Source organism: Bombina bombina, chromosome 4, assembly GCF_027579735.1.
Source record: "Bombina bombina isolate aBomBom1 chromosome 4, aBomBom1.pri, whole genome shotgun sequence".
In the NCBI taxonomy this organism is placed as follows: domain Eukaryota; kingdom Metazoa; phylum Chordata; class Amphibia; order Anura; family Bombinatoridae; genus Bombina; species Bombina bombina.
In genome coordinates this window covers 737746592-737773522 of record NC_069502.1, presented here as the reverse complement: position 1 = coordinate 737773522, position 26931 = coordinate 737746592, and the positions used below count along the sequence as shown (strand labels likewise).

General features: G+C 36.4%; 1 protein-coding gene across 1 annotated transcript in view; it reads left to right on the top strand.

Moving 5' to 3' along the window:
• Nucleotides 1-26931, top strand: part of NOX3 (NADPH oxidase 3) — a 79606-nt gene that overhangs the window by 30166 nt on the left and 22509 nt on the right. The window contains exons 4-8 of the mRNA XM_053712217.1: nt 815-960; nt 7337-7518; nt 10167-10296; nt 13092-13184; nt 20288-20541. Of these exons, the coding sequence (XP_053568192.1) occupies nt 815-960; nt 7337-7518; nt 10167-10296; nt 13092-13184; nt 20288-20541 (805 nt within the window). The remainder of the gene's footprint in view (nt 1-814; nt 961-7336; nt 7519-10166; nt 10297-13091; nt 13185-20287; nt 20542-26931) is intronic.

The following is a 26931-nucleotide window of genomic DNA, read 5'->3' as shown; positions in this document are numbered from 1 at the left end:
AAATGTAGAAAAATCTTGTTAAAGGGACATGTAATTCAAAATTAAACTTGTGGTAAAGCATGTAATTTTATTAGACTTTTCTGTTATCCAATTTACCTTGTTTTCTTTGTATCCTCTGTTGAGGAGCATCAGTGCACTACTGAGAGCTAGTGATTAGTGGCTACTTACATTCGGCTCTTATCATTGGCTCACCTGATGTGTTCGGCTAGTTCCCAATAGTGCATTGCTGCACAACTTAACAATTTTAAAAACAAACAATACTTTGACCATTAAAGGGACAGTCTAGAATTGTTATTATTTTAAAAGATAGATAATCCCTTTATTACCCATTCCCCAGTTCTGCATAACCAACACAGTTATATTAATATTCTTTTTATCTCTGTAATTACCTTGTAAGCCTCTTCTGACAGCCCCCTGATCACATGGCTATTTATTTATTATCTATTGACTTGCATTTTAGCTAATTAGTGCTATGTTGTACACATAAGGCACACATGAACTAGCAGTCTACTGTTGTGAAAAGCTAATAAAAAAAGCATGTGATAAGAGGCTGTCTATAGAAACAGGCAGAACTTTAGAGGTTTAAAGGTTATAAAGTATATTAACATAATAATGTTGGTTGTGCAAAGCTGGGGAATTGCTAGTAAAGGCATTATCTATCTTTTTAAACAATAACAATGTTGGTGTAGATTGTCCCTTTAATAAGTAATTACTGTTATGTAAGTATTATATTATTGTTCTTTAGTTTCCTTTAGCAATAAGTGTGTATTTAGAGTGAATTATGTTATTAATGTGCATTATTTTTTTCCTACAGCAATCCATATTATTGCACATGTCATTAACATAGAACGTTATCACAAGAGTCAGTCAAGAGAAGCAGGAGGACTGTACAATATGCTTTCTTACATTGGAAACAAATCAAATGAAAGCTTTTTAAACCCTATTAGAGACTATAACACAGTAAGTTCTTTCAAATATTGCTTGTTTAATGTCTAAACACCCTTTATCTATTGTAGTTAGTTCTGTAGTAGATACTCAAAGGGACAGTACACACTAAATACATTTTATAAGCATAGTATTGAGTCATGGGTGCTGCCATGTTGAAATCTAGCTTTCACTACATTCCAGTGCTGATGTATTTGCACATGTGCAGAAACTCTACTTAAGATACCTGCAGTGAAATCTAGGCTCCAAAATGGCAGCATCCATGTTTAGAGGGAGGTGCATAACATGTGTTTAGTGTCCTTTTAAAGGGACAGTCAATTCCAAAAAGTGTATTGTTTTTAAAAAATAGATAATCCCTTTATTACCCATTCCCCAGTTTTGCTCAGCCAACATAGTTATATTAATACACTTTTTACCTCTGTGATTACCTTGTATCTAAGCCTCTGTAGACTGCCCCCTGATCACATGACTTTTTATTCAGTGACGTGCGGTGATGTCAGAGGCTGGTGAGGCAGTGGCTAGGATACGCCTTCATTCTTTAGATATCCTTTGTTGAAGAAATAGCAATGCACATGGATGAGCCAATCACATGAGGTATCTATGTGCAGCCACCAATCAGCAGCTACTGAGCATATTTAGATATGATTTTCAACAAATGATTTCAAAAGAATGAAGAAAATTAGATATTAGATGTAAATTGGAAAGTTATTTAAAATTGCATGCTCTTTCTAAATCATGAAAGAAAACATATGGGTTTCATGTCCCTTTAAATGGTGTCTTGGAAAACTGGTCAACTTAGTAAACATCTGATTTTAGTCTAAAGGATTGCAACAGAAACTCTTGCCAGATAAAAAAATGCTGGCTCTGATTATGAGATCTAGAAATCCAGGCCCATTAAAATATGTTTAAAACCTTCTTTTTACTTTAATGCTGCAAATTATGCTTATAGATTCCTTCAATATTCAGTAAATATAAAAATGTCTTGATCAAGTGGTGGCTAGTGAAATTTAAAGATGGTGGGGCACTTGACCCCACCCCTTTAAATAAAGCCACATACTCAGATGGCACCACCAAATCATTAATTAAATAAATGAAAGGTAGAACGAAACACAGAAAAGCACTCGGGGGGAGAGGGAGAGAGAGAGACGGGGGAGAGGGAGAGAGAGACAGGGGGAGAGAGAGAGACACAGAGGGTTAGAGAGAAAGAGAGAGAGACACAATCACACACAGAGGGTTAGAGAGACACATAAGGGATGAGAGAGTCAGAGGGGGAGGAAGAGAGACAGAGAGAGAAAGAGACCATGGGGGAGAACAACACATAAGGAGAGAGACAGAGGGAGTGGGAGAGACAGGGACAGAGATGGATAGAGAGAGAGAGAGATGGATAGAGAGAGAGACAGAAGGATAGAGAAAGAGATATGGATATATAGAGAGAGGGAGAGAGACACACAAGGGGGGGAAGAGGGACCACTGAAAGGGGGGAGACGCCACTGAATTTTTAAGTAATATTTTAAGTGACTATCAAATGCTAATAGTATACAATCTATTTTAAATATCTGAAACAGAACAGCACATATGAATGGGAGCATTAATCAATTATTATTTTTTGTCCAACATACACTTAAGGAACCATTGGTTTAAATGAAATACTATAGCTACATGAGACAGAGGGGGAGAGAGAGAGAGACAGGAGGGGGGAGAGAGAGAGAGAGAGAGAGAGAGAGGGGGGGGGGGAAAGAGAGACAGAGGGGAGAGAGAGACAGAGGGGAGAGAGATACAGAGGGGAGAGAGAGACAGAGGGGAGAGAGAGAGACAGAGGGAGAGACAGAGGGGAGAGAGAGACAGAGGGGAGAGAGAGACAGAGAGAGGGACAGAGACAGAGGGGAGTGAGACAGAAGGGGGAGAGGGAGACAGAAGGGAGAGAGAGACACATAAGTGGGGAGAGACGGAACACTGAAATGGGAGAGGCACCACTGAATGTTTAAGTAATATTTTAAGTGACTAATAAATGCTAATAGTCTACAATCTATTTTAAATATCTGAAACAGAACAGCACATATGAATGGGAGCATTCATAAATTATTATTTGTTGTCTACATCAGGGTTGTCCAACATACAGCTAAGGAATCACTGGTTTAAATGAAATACTATAGCTACAGGAGCCATGGAGAATATTTGCTATAACTCATTCTAAACTGCTTGGTTTCATTTTACATTACCATGCTGTTGGTCTAGCTTATTCTGGTCAAATAACAACTCATCCATACAAACAACATAATAGTAAGATAATGTTGTGAGAAAACACAGTTTCAGAGCTACAGAGAGTTCATAAGTCAGTAAGAGAGTGAGACTATAAACTATTGTGAAGTAAAGAGGCTGTATACTAGTGTGAAGTACCGAGACTATATACTAGTGTTCAGTACAGAGACTATATACTAGTGTGCAGTACAGAGACTATATACTAATGTGCAGTACAGAGGTTATAGACTAGTGTGCAGTACAGAGGTTATATACTAGTGTGCAGTACAGAGGTTATATACTAGTGTGGAGTACAGAAGCTAGCTGCTTAGGTAGTGGGTATAAAGTTTGAGTAAACAAAATACAAAAACAATCCTTAAACTGCTGTAAAAGAGAAAAAAAAAACACTAAACCACATTCATTAAATTATAATTTTCACTAACAGAATCCCTTTCAGCAAAATCTAAGGTTACAACACTTACTTCAATAAAATGTGGCTAAAACACTGCTCACTGTATCTCTTCCTGCTCTGTAAGGAAGTGACAGTGGCACATTCCACTGCACTTGGAGGGGAAGTACAGAACTCTCTTTTCACTGAAGCAAAGCTGGCAGCTGCACAGGGCAGCAACAAAATAAATGAAATTAGTTTTTTTCCATTTTTGTTTTGTTTTATATGATTTAACATCCAGCCCCAACCCTAAGTTCCCCTGACTGATGCCTCTCACTGGATTGGGTCAGCCCCAAAGAAGCCTGTCTCAAACAAGCACTTATGGGCCATGCAATGATCTTAACCACTTTTATCCAGTAGGTGACGCAGCATGTTGTGTAATGGAGGGCAGCAGCCAGCAGACCTGCTTGTGCCTCTCCATTGCACAACATGTAGCTGTGAAAAAAATTGCTGGGGAAAAAAAATTGCAATTTTTTTTTAATTTTTTTTTTTTAAGCCAATAAAAAAAAAAAACTGCCTCTAGTGACTGCACATCACTGTTTTTATTTATTATCTAATGACTTGCATTTTAGCCAGTTAGTGCTGTTTTATGCACAACTTGGCTTAGAGACAGGCAGAAATGTAGAGGTTTAAAGGATATAAAGTATATTAATATAACAATGTTGGTTGTGCAAAGCTCTGGAATGGGTAGTAAAGGCATTATCTATCTTTTTAAACAATAACAATTTTGGTGTTAACTGTCCCTTTAAGGGTGACTTTGCTGCCAAAAAAAAGTACTATTGTACAACTTTCACTGTTATTTTTGTGCTAGTTTTTTATTGTTTAGTTTACATTGAATTTTTTTACTGTTTTTACAATTTTTCCCCCCCATAAAATGTTGAATCTTAAACATATGGACATAGAGGGCTAGATTACAAGTGCGGCGCAAACAATTTTGCACTGGCGCAATCGTAATTTTGTAATCTGCTGATATAGCAAGTTCTGCGAAATCGCGATTGCTTCAGTCCTTTCATGATCTAAGAGCTGTTGTAAACTGTTCTCCGAAATTAAAAAATTGCACAAAACACAACAAGATTCTATACAAAGTACACTTACACCCATAAATAAACTATTAACCCCTAAACTGCCATCCCCCCACATCGCAAAGTACCTAAATAAACTATTGACCCCTAAACTGCCATCCCCCCACATCGCAAAGTTATAAACTGACATCTAAACGACCTAACCTAACACCTTCTAACTTAACCCAAAGTAAAATACCCCTAAATTAACTTGAAAAACCCAATGCAAACTACAGGATTTCGGATATTGTAACCACGTTAACTTCTTCTCCCTATAGACTTCAATGTAGCTCTCAAAAAAAATAAAAAAAATAAAACACATCACTTGTGCGCTAACCCAATGCTGTGTTAGACCTACAGCCCTAAACCCAAATGTAGTTATGAATACTTTACATTCCAATGTTCTTTACATAGAAGAAAATTTTCTTTTTATTTTAATATACAGATTTACAGTATATATATATATATATATATATATATATATATATATATATATATATATATATATATATATAGGAATATATATTTAAAATACAAAGAACATTTTCTAGTATGTGAAGAACATTGGAATGTAAAATATTTACATTAAGTACACAATAAAAACCCTTTATTATTTTAGTAAAATATTACAATTGATTTTTTCAAGTTTTAAAGTATTTGAGTGGAAAGGCCTCCAAAGTGTGTGTATATATATACTGTATATATATATATATACACACTCACTCACCGGCTACTTTATTAGGTACACTTATTCAATTGCTTGGTAACACAAATTGCTAATCAGCCAATCACATAGCATCAACTCAATGCATTTAGGTATCTAGACGTGGTGAAGAGGACTTGATGAAGTTCAAGCCGAACATCAGAATGGGGAAGAAAGGGAATTTAAGTAACTTTGCATGTGGCATGGTTGTTGGTGCCAGACGGGCTGGTCTGAGAATTTAAAAAACTGCTGATCTACTGAGAGTTTCACGCACAACCATCTCCAGGGTTTACAGAGAATAGTCTGAAAAAGAGAAAATATCTAGTGAGCGGCAATTGTGTAGACAAAAATGCCTTGTTGATGTCAGAGGTCAGAGGAGAATGGGCAGACTGGTTTGAGATGATAGAAAGGCAACAGTAACTCAAATAACGACTCGTTACAACCAAGGTATGCAGAATACCCTCTCTAAATGCACAACACGTCGAACCATGATGCAGATGGGCTACAGCAGCAGAAGACCACACCAGGTGCCACTCCTGTCAGCTAAGAGCAGGAAACTAATGCTACAATTCGCACAGGCTCACCAAAATTGGATGATAGAAGATTGGAAAAATGTTGCCTGGTCTGATGAGTCTTGATTTCAGCAGCAACATTCAGAATTTGGTGTAAACAACATGAAAGCATGGATCCATCCTGCATTGTATCAACGGTTCAGCCTGGTGGTGGTGTAATGGTGTGGGGGGATATTTTCTTGGCACACTTTGGGTCCCCTTAGTACCAATTGAGCATCATTTAAATGCAACGGTCTACTTGAGTATTGTTGCTGACCATGTCCATCCCTTTATAACTACAGTGTACCCATCTTCTGATGGCTACTTTCAGCAGTATAATACACCATGTCTCAAAGCTCAAATAATCTCAAACTGGTTTCTTGAGCATGACAATGAGTTCACTGTACTTCAATGGCCTCCACAGTCTCTCAATCCAATAGAGCACCTTTGGGATGTGGTAGAACGGGAGATTCGTATCATGGATGTGCAGCTGACAAATCTACAGCAACTGTGTGATGCTATCATGCCAATATGGACCAAAATCTCTGAGGAATGTTTCCAACACCTTGTTGAATCTATGCCATGAAGAATTAAGACAGTTCTGAAGGCAAAAGGGGGTCCAACCCGGTACTAGCAAGGTGTACCTAATAAAGTGGCCGGTGAGTGTATATACACGCATACAATATAGCCTTTTCCATTTAAACACCTTGTCATATACCATAGACTTTTTAACCATTATAATTTTATTTTATTAATATGTATATGAATACTTTTTAGGAGATAGTGCATGTATGAGTGTAAGGGGTAGATTTATTAATAGTTGAGTGGACATGATTCGCTGTAGCAAATCATGTCCGCTCGACTTCACTAAATGCAGACAGCATACGCTGTTGGCATTTAACATTGCACAAGCATTTCTCGTGAAATGCTTGTGCAATGCCACCCCCTGATCACTGGTGGCCAATCGGCCGCTAGCAGTTGCTGTCAATTATCTCGATCAGATTGGATCAAGATGATTGCAATAGGTATATAGTGCACCAGACACGTGCACACTCCTGAGCTTACCTTACTCTTTTTCAACAAAGGATAACAAGAAAATTAAGAAAATTAGATAATAGAAGAACGTTGTTTAAACTTGTATGCTCTGTCTGAATCATGAAAGAAAAAAATGGGGTTTTATGTCCCTTTAATAGTAAAATCATTTTTTTGCTGGAATGTTTAAACTCACCAGCTGAAATCTAAAAGGAAAAAAAAATATTGGTTTATCTATTTCATCCTTTTTCTATTTCTAGTCTCACTTTGAAGATAACATGATCACTAATAGATTTATGATGCAATTTAATTCTCACAGTCTTTGGCTATTGTTTTGTTCTTTGTTTTCCCCCCCCAGAATATAACCAAGGAAGTTTTTGTCACACTGGCAGGAATCACCGGTTTACTGATTACCTTGGCTCTTGTATTAATTATAACTTCATCCACAGAAGTGATAAGAAGATCGTTTTATGAAGTATTTTATTACACTCACAACTTGTCTATTGTATTCTTCATTGGTCTTGTTATTCATGGTGCAGGGTAAGATTATGTCAGCAGTTAGCTGCTTTATATTCTTTTAATAATGGTAGTTGCTATATTTAATTCATGGCTCAGAAAACGTTTTAATCTACTGTTTCTTTAATATTATTCTAAGACAATAAAATCCATTATAGCTTTATGCATAATATGATAACCTATAATCATTTTTCTCCTATTGTCTCATCAATTTTCATTGCTTTAATATATACAATGAAATATTGTCTAATTGTCTAATTTATTATAATTAAATTGCTGGGTACTACTATAACATTAAGTTAATACTCTTCACCATGCTAATATTTTTTCTTACCTCTTCAAAGCTGTTCACGTATTTTAAATCCTTACAAGAGGCAATTGAAGCTCTGCATCTTTACACTGTATGATGCCAACCTGTAGCTTAAAGGGACATTCCGGTCAAAATTGAAATGCACATAGATGAATTACATCTTTGAATAGAAACATATTTGCCATTTACATGCATTGACAAAAATGCTTCTAGTAAAAGTTATCAATGTTTTAGTGTTAACATTGTCTCTGCACGTGCATGTGAAGCATTGCTAGATATTCTCGGCGCACCAGCATTTTAAATACTGCAGCTGCTCACAGTGCCAGTGGGGCTTGTAATCATGTCAGCAATTAACAAATTGAGTCATTACCACATGGTAAAACACTTTAGGCTCTCTAAGCAACTGCAATGTTTAAAATGATGGTCATTACCACATGGTAAAACACCTTAGGCTCTCTAAGCAACTGCAATGTTTAAAATGATGGTGCACGGTGCAAACTTAAATACACTTTTGAAACAACTATAGCTTTTATTAGAAGCATTTTTGCTAATACATGTATATTAAAAACATACTTCTATTCAAAACTGAAATGCATTTATGTGGATTCCGATTTCAGCTGGAATGTCCCTTTAAGTATTATCGCACATTGTTGTCTTTTTTATCACACACACCTTGATTTAGTATGCACTATACAGAGGGGTAGATTTATTAATGGTCAAGCGGACATGATTCGCTGTAGTGAATCATATCCGCGCGACCTTGCTAAATGCCGACAGCTGTTGGCATTTAACATTGCACAAGCATTTCTAGCGAAATTCTTGTGCAATGCAGCCCCCTGCTCACTGGCCGGCAATCGGCCACTAGCAGGGGCCGTCAATCATCCGGATTGTATCGGATCAGGATGATTTCAGTCCGCCACCTAAAATGTGGTGGAGAAGTAAAGGAGCAGTGGTCTTATGAAAAGTGCAGATTGCAATACATGTACTGATAAAAATGCAGTTCTTGTGTAGCTATGCAGCAATGAAGAACCATGATACTGCAAAAGGATAAGACATGTAAGTGATATTATTATTAGAGATGTGCAGGCCAAAAATTTTCATTCCGGACAAAATTTTTGTTTCGGATATTCCAAGAAATTAATTGCCCCCAAATATTCAGTGGCTGCGCTATTTCTTTTTCTTTTCTTTTTTTTTTTAAATGAAACGAAAAATCGAATTTTCATTAAACATTTACATAAATTTTTGTTAAACAAATATAAATGTGTTGTATCTACAGGTAAAAAAGTTCACCTGTAGCTTCAAATACTTACCTTATCGCGCTCTGGAGTTCACGCTAACCGAACCCTCATCTTGCCAGACCCCCGGCCACGCTAAAACCTTGCTAAAAGCTCTTGGTTCCCAGGACTTGCACTAACTTTAGTTCTAGTCCTGGGAGCCAAGCGCGTAAGCCTCCTGTTAGTACGGCAAGAAGGTTAGTGAGCTTTCCAGTGCGTTAAGTCTTTAACCCTTTAAAAAAATAATAGAAACTAATGAATACTGATGAATTTCGTCAGTATTTTTCGTTTTCTTTCATTTTCATTTGGTGCATTCATTCGGATTTTCGTTTCGGCCATTTTAAGATGCTTTGGTAAACATTTTTAACCATCTTCTTGTAATACCAGAGGGTGCATTATTCCTTTTGTAAAGCAGAGCTCAAGCGAATGCATCCTGAGCTATTGATCGTGCTCCACTTGTAATCTAGCCCAGCTTTAATGATGCACAGTGAAATATCTTTTTCATACACATTATTGTTTATTTGCCTGTTTTTTCTGTAACTTAAAAGGATACAAAACCCAATTTGTTTTCTTTCATGATTCAGATAGAGCATGGAATTTTAAGCAACTTTCTAATTTACTCCTATTATCAATTTTTCTTTGCTCTCTTGCTATCTTTGTTTAAAAAGCAGGAATGTAAAGCTTCTGAGCTGGCCCATTATATGTTCAGCACTCTGGATAGCGATTGCTTATTGATGGCTACATTTAGCCACCAATAAGCAAGCGTAACCCAGGTTCTGAACCAAAAATGGTCCGGCTCCTAAGGTTTACATGCCTGCTTTTAAAATAAAGATAGCAAGAGAACAAAGAAATTGATAATAGGAATACATTAGGAAGTTACTTAAAATTGCATGCTCTATCTGAATCATAAAAGAATGAAATTGAGTTTAGTATCCCTTTAAATCTGAAAACTATCATCCCCCCAGAAAGTATGGAGTGAATTCCATGATATTTAGAACACTGACTGCTCACTTACACTTCACCCTGATCACTGCTCTTTTTTGTAAATTTGTACAATATAACGTTTTAATTTAGTGTTAATTTTCAAGGCAGGTGGTTCGTGGTCAAACACAGCAGAGTATGTTACTACATAATATTTCATATTGCAAAGATCATTATAACGAGTGGGGACAAAATGCAATGTGTCCGCTACCAGAGTTTGCTGGAAACAAACCTGCGGTAAGAATACTTTTTGACTTATGTGTTTTTAAACAGTATATTTATAAAATGTCTCTTGGATACAATAAGTTACATTAAACATCTATGGACATATATATCACTTTTGTATAAACGTGAGAAAAAACAAGTTAAAGTAACATTAAACCCAAAATTTTCTTTCATGATTCAGACAGAACATACCATTTTTAAGCAATTTTCCAATTATCTTCTATTATCAAATTTGTTTTTTTTTTTATCTTGGAATCCTTAGTTAAATGAGCAGCAATGCACATCTGGAAGTCATTGACGAGAGGCAGATATTTGCAGCCACCAATCAGCAGCTAGCTTCCAGTAGTGCTTTGCTTCTTCCTAGCCTACCCAGGTATTCTTTGGATCAAAGAACAGCAAGAGAACAAAGCAAATTAGAAATTAGAAGATTGACTTAAAGGGACACTGAACCCAATTTTTTTCTTTCATGATTCAGATAGAGCATGTGATTTTAAACAACTTTCTAATTTACTCCTATTATCAATTTTTCTTCGTTCACTTGCTATCTTTATTTGAAAAAGAAGGCATCTAAGCTTCTTTTTTGTTTCAGTACTCTGGACAGCACTTTTTTATTGGTGGATAAATTTATCCACCAATCAACAAGAATAACCCAGGTTATTCACCAAAAATGGGCCGGCATCTAAACTTACATTCTTGCATTTCAAATAAAGATACCAAGAGAAGGAAGAAAATTTGATAACAGGAGTAAATAAGAAAGTTGCTTAAAATCGCATGCTCTATCTGAATCACGAAAGAAAAAAATTGGGTTCAGTGTCCCTGTAAAGGGACAGTCAACACCAGAATTATTGTTCTTTTAAAAGATAGATAATCCCTTAATTACCCATTCCCCAGTTTTGCATAACCAACACAGTTATAATAATACAAGTTTTACCTCTGTAATTACCTTGTGTCTAAGCCTCTGCAGACTGCCCCCTTATTTCAGTTCTTTTGACAGACATGCATTTTAGCCATTCAGTGCTCACTCCTCGGTAAATTCACGTGCATGAGCTCAATGTTATCTATATGAAACACATGAACTAACACCCTGTAGTGGTGAAAAACTGTCAAATGCAGAGGCGGCCTTCAAAGTCTAAGAAATTGGCACATGAACCTCCTAGGTTTAGCTTTCAACTAAGAATACCAAGAGAACAAAGCAAAATTTGTGATAAAAGTTAATTGGAAAAAATGTTTAAGATTACATGCCGTATTTGAATCATGAAAGTTTTTTTTTGTACTTGACTGTCCCTTTAAATAGGCTTAAAAGACCATATTACATGTAAGTATCTTTAAAAGGATCTTAACAGTGCAAAACCAAAATGCTGCAATGTTTTAGAGCAATGTTTGTTGCACTATTGCTTGCATATAACTATAGGGTTGGTCACATGCTATCATTTGATAATTATTGTGATGCAAATGGCTGCCGATAAGCTGTTTATAATGTTGACGCAATCACAATTAACCATTTTTATTGTTTATTGGCAGCTCTTTTTCATTATCGTTTCAGTGGAAAATGGTCTTATAATTAACATGTGCCAGTCCTGTTGTGATCGCAATCCAAATTCTCGGTAGTTAGCAACACATGTATGTGGCAGTTTATCACTTATCAAATGTAACAGCTAAAAGGAATTTATAAACCCCAGACAACATGTTTTAACTTACCCCAAAAGTTTTGACAATATGGGAAATGGGAGTAATTCAAAGAGGCGTGCATTTTAAGGGCAATGAAATGCACCAGAGGCAGCAGTTACTTTGTTGCTTTTAAATCTTGCAGGGTACAGAAACCTAACTCTGTACAGTGATTGATCAGTACATTAACTTATTTTCACCTATCCCTATTGGACCATAGCAAAGTAGATAACATAAAAAAAGCAAAAGAGCAGTTCAAATTATTATTAAAGGGACAATAAATACTTGATATGGTAATATAAAATGATAAATCGTAGATATAAAAAAAATAATATTATTTATTTTGCCCCCTTTTCCTCTAATTCCATTCTGAACTTGTAAGCTTTTCAGTTCCTGTTAGAAATGTAAGTGCAGAGCACTGTTATATATTACACTCTAGTGACCTTTTAATAACTGTCCCTATTTGCCCACAGCAGAGAAGGTAACTTAAGTTACAACATGGCTGCTCCCATTGTTTTATAGACACTAAGGAGAGATTTAACAAATGTTGAATAGACATGATTCGCTATAGCGAGTCATGTTTGCTCGTCATCGCTAAATACCGACAGCATACACTGTCTGCATTTAACATTGCACAAGCATTTCTAGTGAAATGCTTGTGCAATGCCATGCCCCTGCTCACTGGCGACCAATCGGCCGCTAGCAGGGGCTGTCAATCACGCCAGGAGGATTTCATTCTGCCACCTAAAAGATGACAGACAAGTTAAGGAGCAGCGGTCTTATGAACGCTGCTTCTTAACTTTAGTTTCAGGCGAGCCTGAATCGATGGCGCTCCGAAGTAGCATCCACTGCTTCATAAATGGAGCCCTAAAACTTTACACTTATTTTCTCAATATTTAAACAGCTAATGAAACTTTAAAAAAATCATCTACATGTTATTCTCAGACTAATTGGTTGGGGTTTAAATGTGTATTTATCACAGTGCAGCTTTCTTATTTCTTTTTTTAATACTTTTTGTGGTACTGGGAAAACCCTGTTAACTAGCAACCACCTATGTTTATTTGGAGTTTGTTCAGAATGTTTCATTGGAGCGCTTCTCTTCAATTTGCATCTATCTAATTAAATATCATTATTGTTTATAGACCTGGAAGTGGGTTGTTTGCCCTTTATTTCTATACACCTTTGAAAGAATGATTCGTTTCTGGAGATCAAAGCAAAAAGTTATCATCACAAAGGTATGTGGATATATATGTATATACCATAAGAAATCCATACACGCAAGCCAGAATATTTTGGGCTAGATTACAAGTGGAGGGCAATCGATAACTCATGATGTGTTATCTTTTGCACAAAGAATACCGCACAATGCTTACATATTTTAACCAGTGCATCTTATAGAAACCTAAACTTTTCCAGTGCACCCTATTCGTTTAAAGGAGCACTCAATTCAGTAGAATTGCATAATTAACAAGTGCATAATAAAAAGACAATGATTTGGGGCAGCACCTTGAATGGTCGCAATATCGGTAGCTCTGTGCCGACTGCAGATAATTTGCCGACTCTACCTGCACTCTATGAAGCCATCTACCCTATCTATCAAGATATATGAAACCTACAGATTGTGCTGATTCTTATGATACCAGATTGTGCCGAGTTCTGCACTAAGCTGACCGATCTAGAGCATTGAGGCTTGCTATACGGGGTATATAAACAGCTGGTGAGCTGTATTTTCATTTGTTTCTGATTGTACTTATCTGAAGGAGAGGAGGATTGACCATTATGGAGGCCATCAAGATTAAACTGATAAGAGATATTGAGAGCCTGCTTCTTGATCACTTTGACCGGATGGAGAAGCACATACTTTGCGTGTTCCTAATTGATCAGGCCTACAACATAAATAAATATGTGGACCCTACCGAGCAGCATGATCAGAGATCACCAGGCCCAGATAGATCTAACTTAGCCTGTCAGCTGGGGGTGAACCTACAAGACAGAGGGAAGAAGCCGAACGTGATATTACCTGCTCTGATAGACTGCACTCCACATAGCTGACACTAGAGCAGTGGTGGAGCAAGAAGGAGAGAGAGTGAAGATGGATATTAGATCACTCCGGCCAAGTTAAAATAGTGACCAGTTGATAGATCTCCAACATATGCCTATGTGGATTCATAATCCTGCGCATCTTGCTTTAGGCGATTGGCTGAGATACTGGACAACTCTCTCCCCTCGACTTGCCCTATACATCCCGGGGACCCAAAGATCTGGAGTGGGGTGAAGCTACATGATCATTCACATCTGCTTACCGGATGCTGAACATCAAGCTTCAGAACTTACTTACATAGCCTATACCTTTGGAAAACCACTAATTTATTTTGAAAAAGGTTAATACCTACCCATCTACGCTGATTATTTAAAAGCCCACTACAGTATTCCACATTAGTTGAACTCATCACTAGAATCCTTATATACTGCTATATACTGGGTCTTTTAGAACAGTCCATACAGATCATTTTATCTAATGTAGCTTTGTTACAGTTACTCCCATAGACTCAGTATTCATGAGGACTCAAAAGCCAGATATACCATGCTGTACATTGTTCTATGAGAAAATCTGTGTTTAGTTCTCGGTTCCCTTATGGCTTATTTAATGTATAGTATTCAATATCTTTCAGCTAAGCTGTTTTAAAATTTTACATACGAGTTTGATATTTTGCTGTTATCTTGCACTTATATCATAGAGTGGCAATAGGCCAGTTATACAGCTAGATAATAAAATCTAACTCACAGACTTATGGAATGTTATTAAACCTGAGAACTACATATACAGCTTTGGTAACTCCCCCAGACAATGGCCCTTTGTGTATATGGCGGAATATTTATATAGAAAATTACAATATAAGGGAGATAGATAATATGATCAATACAGTGGAAGTAGAACTTATTTAATCCATGTTAATTGCTATCTCTACGTTTTTATTTGTTTCAATGACTCTGAGTGATCAAATGCATAACATATGATTGCCTTTATATTATAATACACTGTCACCTTACTAAGTCTTAATCTAAAAGCATATACTTATATATACTCTGTTATAAAAGGGACAGTCAACACCATCATTTTTGCTGTTTAAAAAGATAGAACCAACACAGTTATAATAATACACCTCTGTGATTTCACCTCTGTGATTACCTCTGTGATTACCTCTGTGATTACCTTGTATCTAAGCCTCTGAAAACTGCCCCCTTATTTCACTTCTTTTGACAGACTTGCATTTTAGCCAATCAGTGCTTTCGCCTAGGTAACTTCACGTGCTTGAGCTCAATGTTATCTATATGAAACACATGAACTAATGCCCTCTAGTGGTCAAAATGCATTCAGATTAGAGGCAGTCTTCAAGGTCTAATAAATTAGCATATGAACCTCTTAGGTTTAGCTTTCAACTAAAAATACCAAGAGAACAAAGCAAAATTGGTGATAAAAGTAAATTGGAAAGTTGTTTAAAATTACATTCCCTATTTAAATCATAATAGTTTTTTTTTGGACTTGACTGTCCCTTTAAGCTCCAAAATTGAGTCTTAAGAGTAGTTTTGTATGTGTTGCTCTTTTCTAAGAAGGCAATATGCACACCCCATTTGTAATTTACTTCTACTAGGCTGTTAACGTTCAAATTAGAAACCATATATTTTGAGAACCAACATTTGCCCTTATAATTTTGCAGTACAGGCTATTGTTTATTAACCACTACAGCTATCTAATACCTATTGCCCAATGGCATCATAGAATGTGTCCACTTCAGCTGAGCTGTACTAAAGAATTTTATTGACAAGAATACACAATAGGTATTTAACAACCTACGGCTATATATTATGTGACAAAATCATCTTGCCTATCAGCTCTCTTGTTTGTTAATTCATTGGGACGCCTGACTAATCTGATGAGGTTACTATAATATCAATACACGTGCCTTCATAGTTGCACTCATTAGATAGATTTAATCCTACATAGCAGATCATCATCCTCCCTTTACTATCTTATCCCACACAAAAACTAGTTTATTCTAAGAATGACCATTTTAGCAGCTAAAAATCCTCCTCCAAGAAATATATATTTTAATATGTGAAGTGACCACAGATATTCCATATTACATATTTATAGAAAAATGTGATTCACCACTTGAGACACAAAAGTGGTCTCATAATATTCATGACTGCCTTCTGTAACTTTTTGTCTAGTATAGCACTAAGAGGTCCAAAAGGGGCCAAATATCTTAGTTGGAAGGCATATAGTACAATAGTCAAGCACGGTGTTTCCTATTATTACTGACTATTGTTATATAAACATGATGTGTTTCTTTTATTCTGCTGATATTAGCTGTATGTCTAGAAACAAATTTTCTTTGTATCGACTGTATTGACATATAGGGGTAGATTTACCAATGTCTGTCCTACATGATACGCTGTAGCGTATCATGTCCGACAGACCGCTGAATGCCGACAGCATTTATCATATCCACTTGCACATTAATAAATATACCTCAATAAGTTATTTTCTCTATATTTTGTGCTTAGTGGAGGATTTTAAACTCACTTTTCTCCTCCGCTTCGTCTTCTATTTGTATGTTTATTTATAATTTTAAATGTTGTTGTATGTGTATATATATATATATATGCATATACATTTTTTTATCGCGCGCCCGCAAACGGGCAAATTTGCCGTTTGCAGGCGCACAATTATTTATCGCTCTACTTGTAATCTAGCCCTTAGAGTTTAATGTTCCTATAAGAACGTGCAGCTTCTCACTCATGTTTCATGATTCCCCATTCTCTGCACTATTTACTTGGCTTTTACCAAGGTATTTATGGTACATCCTTATATGTACCACTGACGATAAACAATGTAGTCATCAATAATAAGAGTTATGATGTGAAGTGCATTGGGGAAATCTATGCAGCTAGTGTGTAGCTGGAGGCACTTTTTTTATAACACCAACAGTTTACCAACAGTTAAAATTGAGGGAGACTGTAAACATCAATCTGACATTTGCCTTATTTAATATTGTTGGAAAACACCCAAAGTGCTTATTAAAACTACAGGTGATTATTGATTAGACATGTGTAAAGAACAAAAATGTTTCGGATGAGTAGTACATTATATTTGTTAAGGAAGTCTACTATTTTACTGTGAGGAACTTCTTCGGGGCTGAAGAGGGGCAGTTGGACATCAGAATAAACTTAAATAAAGTTAAAGTAGCAGCTACTGCTATTGATACAAGTCAGCAACAGCCATGACTGGCCAAGAACAAAAGTGAAGCTAACATACTTATTGGCTGACACATGAATCAATTAGATGGCAAGGACTTTGCTAAATCATTATTCAATAGTACATTTGAACTTTGGAATACTTTGCACCATGCAGGAAAGCTTTCATACGTTTATAGTAAACATTTGAACCTCAAGAAATAATTAAACTATTTTCTGTTGCATGATTTAGTTTGTTTTATCGTTAAAAGCACGCTTGCTTATCATTTTCAGATAACTGCAACAAATATGAAAAAACAATAGTTGTTTTATCCATTTGTCTAAAAATGAATGGATTTGTCTAATAATTATGTTTCAATTAACAATGCTATTTGGACTATATGATCTAAACATTAATGAATTAATCCATAGACAAAACAGCAGTCTTTATATAAGGGAGAATAAAATCAAAACTGCTTATTATGTTTATATAGCAGACTACCTGGTTTTAACCCTTTAAGGACACAGCTTTCAGTTTGCTCAATTGTTTTATGACGGTAAAATTCCGTCATATGTCCTTAAGAGGTTAATTAAAAGGATTTCTAAAAGGTTTTGTCTTGTCCTCAAAGTAATAAACAAATGTCAATGTAACTCCCATTTGAAAGTTTGAATAAACCTGGAAAAGATAAAGGATCCCATTTACCAAGCCATCATCTACCTGCTCCCCAGCCATTGTGTGTCAAGACAAACGATCATCCCTATTAAAAACAAATGGACGTTTGTGGTATTGAATCTATGTACAGTCACATGCAATGTCAGGAAGATTCACTTTCAGAGAAGCCAACAAATTAGCAGCTTCATTTATGGGGCCATAGTGCTTATTAGCTATTAATGATAAAAAGTGAAAAAATATTTATTACATTCTCTATCATTCTACGCCATGGTAAGTAATGGAGGTTAATTTTTAACAGGGGATACATTTTTTTTCTCTTTTATAAATAAAAATAATAAATAGAGAACGCAACTGTTACTCAAATGTAAAATGTTTAATGATGAACAAGCGCAAATAAGACAGACACCTACAAGACAAACAATATTAAAAATATATTACCAACACTGCTCTTACTTCAAAACATACTAGGCTTTGGAATAATCCCCACCGTCCAGCAGAAGTGTAATCCTCCGGCATCTTGAGTGTCAGTATGGTGGCCTGTAAAGGACAAGAAGCCTCTACGCGTTTCGTCTTTCTGTGGAAAGACATTTTTGAGAGCGCACTTCTTGTTTAGTGAGAGACAGAGGGGTCAATTTATCAAAGTGCGAGCTGACATGATACGATGTAACGTATCATGTCCGCCGCACATCGATAAATGCCGACAGCATACGCTGTCGGCATTTATCATTGCACAAGCAGTTCTTGTGAACTGCTTGTGCAATGCCGCCCCCTGCAGATTCGGCCGCTAGCAGGGGGTGTCAATCAGCCCGATCATATAGGATCGGGTGGATTGAGGACCGCAGCCTCAGAGGCAGTGGACAGTTATGGAGCTTCATAACTACTTTTTCCTGCAAGCCTGAAGGCTCGCGCAGAGACAGAGGCATCAAGTTCCATTTGGAGCTTGATAATTCGACCCTAGAGTCTCTTATAAGGAAAAGGGTGTATTTAAACTCCACCCAGTAGTTTTGTAATATTGTAGCATTGTAACAATCAATTCCATACATGATTATCCTTTGAGGTTTTCCTTTTAAAGGGACAGTCTAGACCCAATACATAATTTTGATTACTTATTGTTACATACTAGAGAAGCATCCTGCAACTGATCCCACATCTATAAGCTTGTAAAAAGTACATGAAACATTTAAATAATCATGTTTTAGCAGCTGAAAATGGCCACCAAGCTCCGCCCACCTATTGAGTGTATATTTTAGTATGTTAAGTTTCTCTAAGCACAATCAACTCTTAGAAAAGTTTTCTTACTCACATATGCTAATTTGTGCATGTGCATTTTGAAATAGCTAACTAAAAAATATTAAACCTGTACTGCTAAACTGTCGTACAAGAAAACAGCTTACTGTACAAGAAGAAAGCTATGGGCGGAGCTTGGTGGCCATTTTCGGCAGCTAACAAACAATGATTATTTAAAGGTTTCATGTACTTCTTACATGCTTATAGATGTGGAACCTGTTGCAAGATGCTTGTCTGGTATGTAGCAATAAGTAATAAAGAATAAGTATAGGGTCTAGACTGTCACTTTAAGTATAGATACATTATATTTATACTAACTCGCAGCACTATCTGTACCTTATTTTTGCAATTTAGGTTTACAATACTTTCCTTTTATAAATAAACTTCACACTTTGCAAATTCAATGTAAGCATCTACCCAGTAATTACCAACTGTTACTCCCTGTTCTGAATATAGAGCTGATATGAGCAGAGCTGATGATAAACTGTCATTTTATACATCAACTATAACAATTGCAGCACAGTACAAAAAAAAAAGGTAGCATAACATATTCTACTGTATCTTGTTTATTTTCCTGAATTCTTTGCAACTTTTAAACAGCAAATATGTATTCTTATATTAATGATTGAGAGTAATAAGAGTAATAAAAGACATCTTTGTAAAACAGAGCTAAATAACAGTAAATATTCAGGAGCGAAGTTAAAGGGATTGGAAAGTCAAAATGAAACTTGCATGATTCAGATAGAGCAGGTCATTTTGAGCCACTTTTAATTTCACTTCTATTTTCAAATGAGCTTTGTTCTCTTGATATCCCTTGTTGAAAAATAATATGCTAATATCCTACACTATTGGGAGCTGGCTGCTGATTGGTGCCTGCACACATTTGTCTCTTTTGATTGGCTAACTAGAAGTGTTCAGCTAGCTACCAGTAGTGCAATGCTGTTCCTTCAGCAAAGGATAACCAGAGAATGAAGCAAAGTTAGTAATAGAAGTAAATTGGAAAGTTGTTTAAAATTGTATGTTCTACCTAAATCATGAATTTTTTTGAGGGGGTTTTCCTGTCCCTTTAATATTAGTGTATATTCAATGCAACATTATGAAATAGTCTGGTCTAAAAGAGCAATTTCTATATTTGTTTAGATGGTGATCCATCCATCTGGAGTTTTAGAACTTCAAATGAAAAAATGTGGATTTAACATGGAGCCTGGGCAGTATGTTTATCTTCAGTGCCCTGCAGTATCACACTTTGAATGGCACCCGTTTACACTTACTTCAGCTCCAGAGGAACAGTTTTTCAGTGTACATGTGAGGTCGGTTGGAGACTGGACCAAAGAACTTTTTACTGTATTTGGAATAGACAACCATCTGTCTATGGAACCGTGGCAGCTGCCAAGGTTAGTTTTTTTTTTCTAAATCTTGATGTAACTTTTTTTTCTATAAAGGAAATGATGTGTAATTAATTATTTGTTTTTAGCTGAGGTTACAGTATAGGATTAATGGTTACGACCATGCTACACTCTTCTTTTTATTAAAGGACCAGTAAATACAGTTGATTTGCTTAATAAACAAATGTATGATAAAAACACAGCAATAGCACTTGGTCTGAACTTCAAATAAGTAGTAGATTTTTTTTCTCACTAATTTCAAAGTTATGTGTATTTCCAGTCCCACTGCACCATGTGACAGCCATCAGCCAATCACAAATGCATATACGTATATTCTGTGTATTCTTGTACATGCTCAGTAGGAGCTGGTGACTCAAAAAGTGTAAATATAAAAATACTGTGTACATTTTCTTAATGGAATTAAATTGGAAAGCTCTATCTGAATCAATAAAGTATAATGTTGACTTGAGTGTCCCTTTAACTGAATACTAGATAATAATGATTGTGAAGACACCAGAGTTGTAACTTGCGCTCTTTCTGTTTACTGAGATAGTAGAGATACTGAATGGGTGTGTAAGAGGAATATTCTGTACATTATGTAGTGACATGTTGATTAAAGGTATATGAACCCCAAACATTTTATCTCATGATTCAGATAGAGCATGCAATTATAAACAACTTTCTAATTTACTTCAATTATCCATTTCTCTGTGTTCTCTTGGTATCTTTTGTTGAAAAGCTAGGACGTATGTTTAGGAGCCAGCCCATTCCTGGAGCACTATAGGGCAGCAGTTTTGCAAGAATGTTTCCTGCAATGTAGTGCTCCAGATGCCTATCTAGGTATCTCTTCAAAACAGATTATAATGGGAACAAAGCAAATGTCATAATAGAAGAAGTTAATTTGGATTTTTAAAAAAAAATAGGTATGCTCTGTCCGAATCCCAAAAGGACATTTTTGGGTTTCATATCCCTTTAAAAACTGGGTTAATGTTGCAGTTTTGACATTTGAATTGTAGAACAAATTTTCGTAGGAATGTTCTCTCCGTTATTCAAATGCTTCTGTAGAAGAAATGTTAACAGTTAAAGGGCCATAATACCCAAATGTTTAAACACTTGAAAGTGATGCAGCATAGCTGTAAAAAGCTGTCTAGAAAATATCTCCTGAACATCTCTATGTAAAAAAGAAAGATATTTTACCTCAAAAGTTTATCAGTAGCCACATCCCATTGTAAAGGACTTCTAAGCAGCAAATCAGTATGTCTGTCCTGGGACAGCTAAGGGGTTGAGCCTCGTACACACTCATCTTATTTCCCTATTCAGTGTAAGGAAGTTTACAATGAAATCTCATGAGAGTTAAGTGAAATCTCATGAGATCACAGTAAAAGAGTTCATGACCTCAGCACTGCTGATGCTGATTGGCTGCTGTTCATTTCTTCATTTTTTTTTTTTACATTTTTTTACCTGGAGCTGGGCTGCAGCTGAGTATAACATTTTACACAGAACTTACTCTGCTGAGCTGAGGAAATTGTGAGGTAAAATATCTTCCTTTTTTACATAGAGATGCTCAGGTGATATTTTCCTGTCAGCTTTTTACAGTTATACTGCATCAGTTTCAAGTGATTTAGCATATGAGTATTATGTCCCTTTAAATTCAAATGTTAAAATTCAAATATCGAATATATTAATCAAATATTTAAGTTGACATATAGAAATATAGAAAGGTAAAAGTAAAAATTTGAATATTATATTTGAACATTGATTTTCTTATACTTACTATACGTTTGAGAATCAAAAGTTACATCCAATATTGAATTTTAGATTTGCTAGTTGAATAACATGGGCCTCGCTTCCATTGAGTCGTAATTCAGTTTGCGTGCACTCACAAACCGTTAAATATGCTGTCGAAAGCAATAGCGTTTAACGACTGTTTCCAATGGCGCATTATACCTCAATATCGGCTGCCGGACTTCGGCTGCCGAAAAGATTTTCGCGTCCCATAGAAAGTAATAGAAGCCGTTAATTGATAAATTATACCAGGTTTCCATTGAAAGCGCTAACCGTTAATACACTGTCGGAGGCTGTCGATACATTGAGACATATTACACCCAGCTCAACTAGGTGTAAAGGAGGAAAAAGAGCTTTTTGAGGCCTGTTTCTCATTGAAATTGCAAATCCCAAAGAAATTATGAGTGTTTCAATGTACAAATAACATTATATATGCTACATTTATTGGTCCTATGTATACGAATATTTGCACCCATGTTGTCATAGAAATATCAATATGTATGTACATATAAAAATATATGCAAGCACCACAATTATGGAGCGACCTCCCGCACACTTTCAAACCTTCCCCATGCCTAATATTCTTTAAGAGATCCCTCTCTACATATCTCAAAACAGAATGCACCTGTCATTGTTGATTATATATTTCCTACCTGTTCTATGTTAAATTTTTGGGCATATGTATTATTATTTTTTTTTATTTTATTGTACCCATTGTATCAATGCAATGTTTTGTGTACCCAGGACATACTTGAAAACTATAGAAATCTCAATGTATCTTTCCTGGTAAAATATTATAAAAATAAATAAAATATCTACCTATTCAAAATGAAACCTTTGCCCAGGGATGCTATATATAATCTCAATACATATAGAAAAATAATTCAAAGGAAATAAGTTGTTTATAATGAAGATGAGTTTTATTATTACAGATTTACCCTCATTCAAATGTAATTTTCAATGTGAAAATCATATTTATTCAATACAAAACGATAACACATTAAAGTTATAATGTGTCATAGTACTAATATTTATAAAATATATGTAATGTCATGTCTGCTAAAGCAGATAATACATTTGCAATATTTAGACTATTAACCAAAATACATACGTGCTTAATATTACATACTTCAAGAGATATGAAGTATTGTCTTTAACATGGAATTATTGAAACAATTTAAAAGTGCATTGTGCATTGGTCCCAGGGAGAGTCTGTGTCTGTTCATATGATGTCAATTAAAATGTATTAATCATCTCTATATCATGGCAATCACATATATGTTGTGTATACATCATTGCTTAAATATCATAAAGATACATTTATCTAATTATTCTAAATATTGAATAATAATCTTGACAAAAAGGAGTGCATTAGTCATTATAGGTATTAGTCATGATAGGTATATATTTCAGATATTACATTCCACATAGGACTATAAGAATGAATGCAAGGTGTTTGGCCATATCAACAGTAATGAATATTTACTTTTCAACTCTTCTATAACTGTATAAGCCTTATTAGCTTCATCTGAAGGAGCAAACAACATATGCTTGTGGAATATAAATCATAACATTTACACATGTCACGTTGACCAATGTTAGATAGCATATACTGTATAAATTTCAGACACGTATCCCCAAGTATTCTTAAACGGCATAATATCCTCAATAAAAGGACACATACATTTATCAACAATGTACACCTGCATATTAATTGACATCATGTGAAATAAAAATGAATAAAGCTGTTAATGTTTTGAAAATAAACAGCTATTAAAACAATTTAGAAATATATTTTCTAATTTTGATTAGAAAAATATATGCATATTTATGAGATGGAAATCACACTTAAGAAAGTGCTTCATACAAAAAAATTAGATATTATATATCTGGAAATAATTTAAAAAGAAAAATACTTATTAATGCTTGCGGCGGGATTTGGCCTTTGGAGGAGAGGTACTTGGGATGGAAGTGTGGCGTCTTGGGCGACGCACACCAGCTGACTGGGAGGCTAAAACATGCGATTCAGGGTCCTGCAGGGAGATAACGGAGGATGCGAGTGAGGAGGGAGTTTGCGGCCTATCTGCAAGCCTCTCCACTGCCTCTGACAGGCGGACGAGTGCGGCATTATGTATGTCCATCTGGCTCTGTAGCCTCCTGAAATCATGCTGCTGCTGGAGCCTAGTAAGTCTAAGCTCCCTGTGAATGAGCCTCAGTAGAGCATCCTGCTGGGACTGTGCGGGGATATTGGATTCTATGGGGGGCACTTGTGGCTGTATAGGTGTCTCTGGCACATATTCCTGGCTCTGTGTGAGGTTGTCGTCACTCAGTCTTGGGGACTGTGTGGGTGGCTCAATATCCAATTGAGGACAGACATTGGTGGGGGGGGGTGGTGATTGTTGTTGTGGTGGTAGTGGTGGCGGCATTTGTTGTGCCATGGGAGGGTGCTGAATCTGTTGTTGAGGTGGCATATAGTACATATGCTGCGGTGGAGGATGCATCTGCTGATGCTGTGGTGATGAAGGAGGCATCTGCTGATGCTGTGGTGATGAAGGAGGCATCTGCTGATGCTGTGGTGATGAAGGAGGCATCTGCTGATGCTGTGGTGATGAAGGAGGCATCTGCTGATGCTGTGGTGATGAAGGATGCATCTGCTGATGCTGTGGTGGTGGAGGATGCATCTGATAATGCTGTTGTGGTGGAGGATGCATCTGCTGATGCTGTGGTGGTGGAGGATGCATCTGATAATGCTGTTGTGGTGGAGGATGCATCTGATAATGCTGTGGTGGTGGAGGATGCATCTGATAATGCTGTGGTGGTGGAGGATGCATCTGATAATGCTGTGGTGGTGGAGGATGCATCTGATAATGCTGTGGTGATGGAGGCTGCATCTGATGATATGTCCTCCCAGATGAATATGGGGATGGGCCAGGAACATTTTCAACCTCATAGGCCAGTGGCTGTTGCTCATCTCCTTCAAGTATGCTGAGGTAGGAGTATCCAGCTTCAATAACATCCCCCTCCTCCTCCTCACTGAATTCCGGAACATCACTGGCCTCTGGTCTTGTTGAGGACTCATACTCATGTTCCAATTCTGAAAAATAAATTGTAATTATAAATTAATCTGATGAAACATCTAACATTTGAAAATCAAATATATAGATATAGATATATTATATATATATATATATATATATATATATATATATATATATATTATTTCTGTATGAACTTAAACATATTTAACCAGAGGTGTATATTTAAAGATTGTGCCTCCAAGCGACTCTTTGTATTACACATAGTCCATATATATGATATAGATCGAAAGAATTTAAATCTATACCCTTGCTTGTTTGAGAAGATAGCCACTCCAGAAATCAGGATGAATATATCCACTACAACTATGTTAAGATGCCATTAAAGGGGCAATGAAGTACAAATTAAACTTTCATGATTCAGACAGAGCATGCAAATTTAGTCAACTTTTTATATTTTACTCCTATTATCATATTTTCTTCCTTCTCTTGGTATCTTTATTTGAGAAGCAAGAATGTAAAGCTTAAGAGCCAGACAATTTTTGTTTCAGAACCTGCTGTTGCTTATTGGGTGGCTAAATGTAGCCACCAATCACGAGCGCTAGCCAGGGTTCAGAACCAAAAATGCCAAGTCTCCATAGCTTACATTCCTACTTTTTCAAATAAAGATACCAAGAGAACAAAGAAATATTGATAATAGTAGTACATTAGAGAGTTGCTTAAAATTGCTGCTCTATCTGAATCATGAAATAAAAACATTGGGTTTACTATCACTTTAAGTTACTGTGCAAATTAGACTTTGAACCATGTAAAACATTACTTGTACTAATCCTACCTAGGTATGTTTTCCACTGATGCTTGAACACAATTGATTCCTAAACATATATAATATATGAACATTCTATATTCTGTATTACACATGTGTATGATTACATTGATATTTTAAAAAACAAAGCCGATATATATTTCTGATGTTAACATATATTTGTTAGAAATAAAACATTTATTACATATGATATTTAATATTCACCTTCATGGACCTCTTCAGCTGGCACTGATGTGTCCATTGTCCCCTTACATCCTAGGACAGATTCATCTGAGATGACATTGGCCATCATCTCCTCCCATGACTTTAGGTGTATTCTCTTGCTAGGACCACCACCTGTCCCACGTGCATATTTGGACTGCTGTGCCAGCTTCGCTTTGGTTTCCCTCCTGCAGTCATGATAGCAGTGTTTAATGCTGGCAGTCGAACGATTACGTCCTAAGCAGCTGACTGCCACTCGAATCTCATCCCACAGCTTATTCCGGACAGCTGCCCTCTGGTTAGGGTTCTCCAGCTGAGGTGCCCTCTCCAAGTAGGCCTCAACAAGTGCCTCCTTCTCCTCCTCAGAGTACCTCTCCTCTCTAAGCCTGCCCTTCACACCTGAAGGGCCAGCAGACACAGACTCTCCCTCCTGTGACTGGGGACCAGCCCTCTCTACCTCCTCTGTCCCTGCAGGCTGTGACAGTCTACCACCAGCCCCACCCCCACTTGCCACAGTCTGCCCCACTCTCCCTCTTCTTTGTGTGCCTAATT